General features: G+C 57.6%; 1 protein-coding gene across 1 annotated transcript in view; it reads left to right on the forward strand.

Moving 5' to 3' along the window:
* Positions 1-2,500, forward strand: part of VOLCADRAFT_107090 (uncharacterized protein) — a gene marked incomplete at its 3' end in the record, with an annotated part of 16,319 nt that overhangs the window by 8,946 nt on the left and 4,873 nt on the right. Inside the window, exons 7-11 of the mRNA XM_002956103.1 lie at positions 271-449; positions 648-1,008; positions 1,405-1,638; positions 1,949-2,074; positions 2,360-2,500. The exon at positions 2,360-2,500 is cut by the window's right edge and continues 201 nt beyond it. Coding sequence (XP_002956149.1) covers positions 271-449; positions 648-1,008; positions 1,405-1,638; positions 1,949-2,074; positions 2,360-2,500 — 1,041 coding nt within the window. The remainder of the gene's footprint in view (positions 1-270; positions 450-647; positions 1,009-1,404; positions 1,639-1,948; positions 2,075-2,359) is intronic.

A 2,500-nucleotide genomic window follows, 5' to 3' on the forward strand; every position in this document is an offset into this window, starting at 1 on the left:
ACCACCACAATCATCACCACAATCATCACCAGCAATCATCACCACAATTACCACCACAATCATCACCACAATCATCACCACAATCATCACCACAATCACCACCACAATCATCACCACACATCATCACCACCACAATCACCACCACAATCACCACCACAATCACCACCACAATCACCACCACAATCACCACCACAATCACCGTCTCCAGCCCCGGAGGGTTGTCACGGAGCTCTAAACCCACCACCACCGACATACCCACCATCACCGCAGGCAAGGGCTCAGAACGCCGCCATCTTCAGCAACGCATCTGGCGATGTCGCTTCCGTACTCGGGTTGTCTCTGTACGGCCAGAACGACACGTGGCCCATGCCCATGGTGCAGTACTTGTACATGTTCCGAAACCTGTCGGGGTACGGCTACTCCGGACCACTACTTCGCGCATTTGTCGAGTAAGTGAATCCATGTGGTGTGCGGCCTCCCCCCCACCTAGCCCCCTACCTCACACTTCACACCTACCACCTACCACCTACCCTCACACTTCACACCTACCACCCCAACCTACCCCCCTACCTCACACTCTCACCTACCACCCCACCTACCCCTACCTCACACTCTCACCCCTCCCCGCTCACATCTCACTTGGACAGGTTCCTCATCCCAGGCACATTAAACACCGACGGCAGCCAGATGGCCGCCAGCTCCGAACTGACGCCCATGCCACTGGAAGTACAGGCGGTATCACGTGCGGCGGTTGCGACCGTTACCCTCCGTACACTGACGGTTACCTGGTCCAGTGAAGCAGCAGGCCTCGCTGACGGCGACGCCGGCGCGGCGCTGTACACCTTCTCCGCCAACCGAGAGTCGTACGACGTGTACCAGCTGGCGGAGCTGCAAAGCGCCGTACAGCGGGTGGAGGCGCGACTGGACGGCGGGTTGCCGACGGTGTTGCGGGTCGCGTGTACGGCAGATACGTTTGGCTATGTACGGCTACTGCGTGGTGATGTTCAGGTGAGAGGGATTTGGGTGGAAGGGTAAGAGGATCGAAAAGAAGCGTCAGAAGGAAAACGGTCAGCGAGATGAGTGCTGGTTAGAGATAAAGTGTGGAATCTACATAAACAATATACAACATGAACAATATAAACAATAAAGTGTTGAATCGGTTGCAGTTCAAAATGGGGTTTTGTGGTGTGTGTGCTGGCGATGCGGATAGACAACCCCCCGCTGTGTCTGGGGTGTGTGTGTGGGGGGGGTGTGGGGTGTGAGGGTTTTTCTCTCTCTCTCTCTCTCTCTCTCTCTCTCTCTCTCTCTCTCTGTACATTGTTGCGTGTCTTTGCGGCAAAGCCCCAAGATCTCCCCCTCCCCCTCCCCCTCCCCGTCCCCCTCCCCCACTTACCCCTCCAATAGGACATGGCCAGCAGCCCAATCCGCATCCTGGACGAAATGGGCTCCCCCACGGATATCGTGGCCCTGCTGCGCGCATCACTCCTTGCCGCCGCCACCACCACCTCCTCCTCCTCCTCCAGCAGCAGCAGTGCTACTGCCGCCGCCAGCTCAGCCGCCACTCACTTGGTGGTGCATCCGGGGCCTCTACCTCTTGACGTGTGGCAGAACCTGTCCCTGGTGGCGCCCGTGGCGCAGGTAGATAGGTGGTGGGGTTAGGTGGTGGGCGGGTGGGGAGGGAGAGGGGGAGGGAGAGGGGGAGGGAGAGGGGGCGGATAGTGCATTGCTGTCCCCGGCGATTTGCGAATTCCCTGGTAGGGAGGAAACGACCTTCCTGGCCTCCTGGACTCCTTGGGGGTGTGTGCGGAGGAGGAGGAGGAGGAGGAGGAGGAGGAAGAGGTGGTGATAATGGTGATAATGGTGACAATGGTGATGGTGGCCCCACCTGATTACAATCATGACCCCGATTGTGATCCCGGTGTTGGTCCTGGTGGGCGGTGGTCTGCAGATTCCCGTCAGCATCCGGCCCGTGGCGGTGATGTACCGGGGCGACCAAGGACTCAACCTCACGCTGTGCACCGTGGCCGGAATCATCAACGGCACCATCACCACCTGGAACCACAAGCAGATCAAGGTGCGGCGTTTACCTACCTACTCCCTTCCTCCCGCATGTACGTACATATGCATGTCTGTATCTATCTATCCAGATCCAGCTACAAGCAGCAGCCTGAACCATACTATTATTATTACTGTACGACGGTAGCCGGTAGCCGCAATCTATCTACCGACGCTACCATGTCGTACTGCCTGTTGACGCTCCCACAGTCGGCATTCCCTTCCCCTCTCCCCTCTCCCCTCTTCCCCAATTACCAACTACCAACAATCAACAACCACCAACAAATTACCACCAACCGAACAGGACAACAACCCCAACATGAAGTTGCCCAACACCACCATCACACTGCTTTTCGCTGGACCGTACGACCCCGACTTAAACGCCGTACTGCTGTACGTACGGAAGGGCGCCGAGGCCGCAAACTGTTCGCAGTACAAGGGCCTG

The sequence above is a fragment of the Volvox carteri genome (genome assembly GCF_000143455.1).
Source record: "Volvox carteri f. nagariensis unplaced genomic scaffold VOLCAscaffold_58, whole genome shotgun sequence".
Taxonomy (NCBI): domain Eukaryota; kingdom Viridiplantae; phylum Chlorophyta; class Chlorophyceae; order Chlamydomonadales; family Volvocaceae; genus Volvox; species Volvox carteri.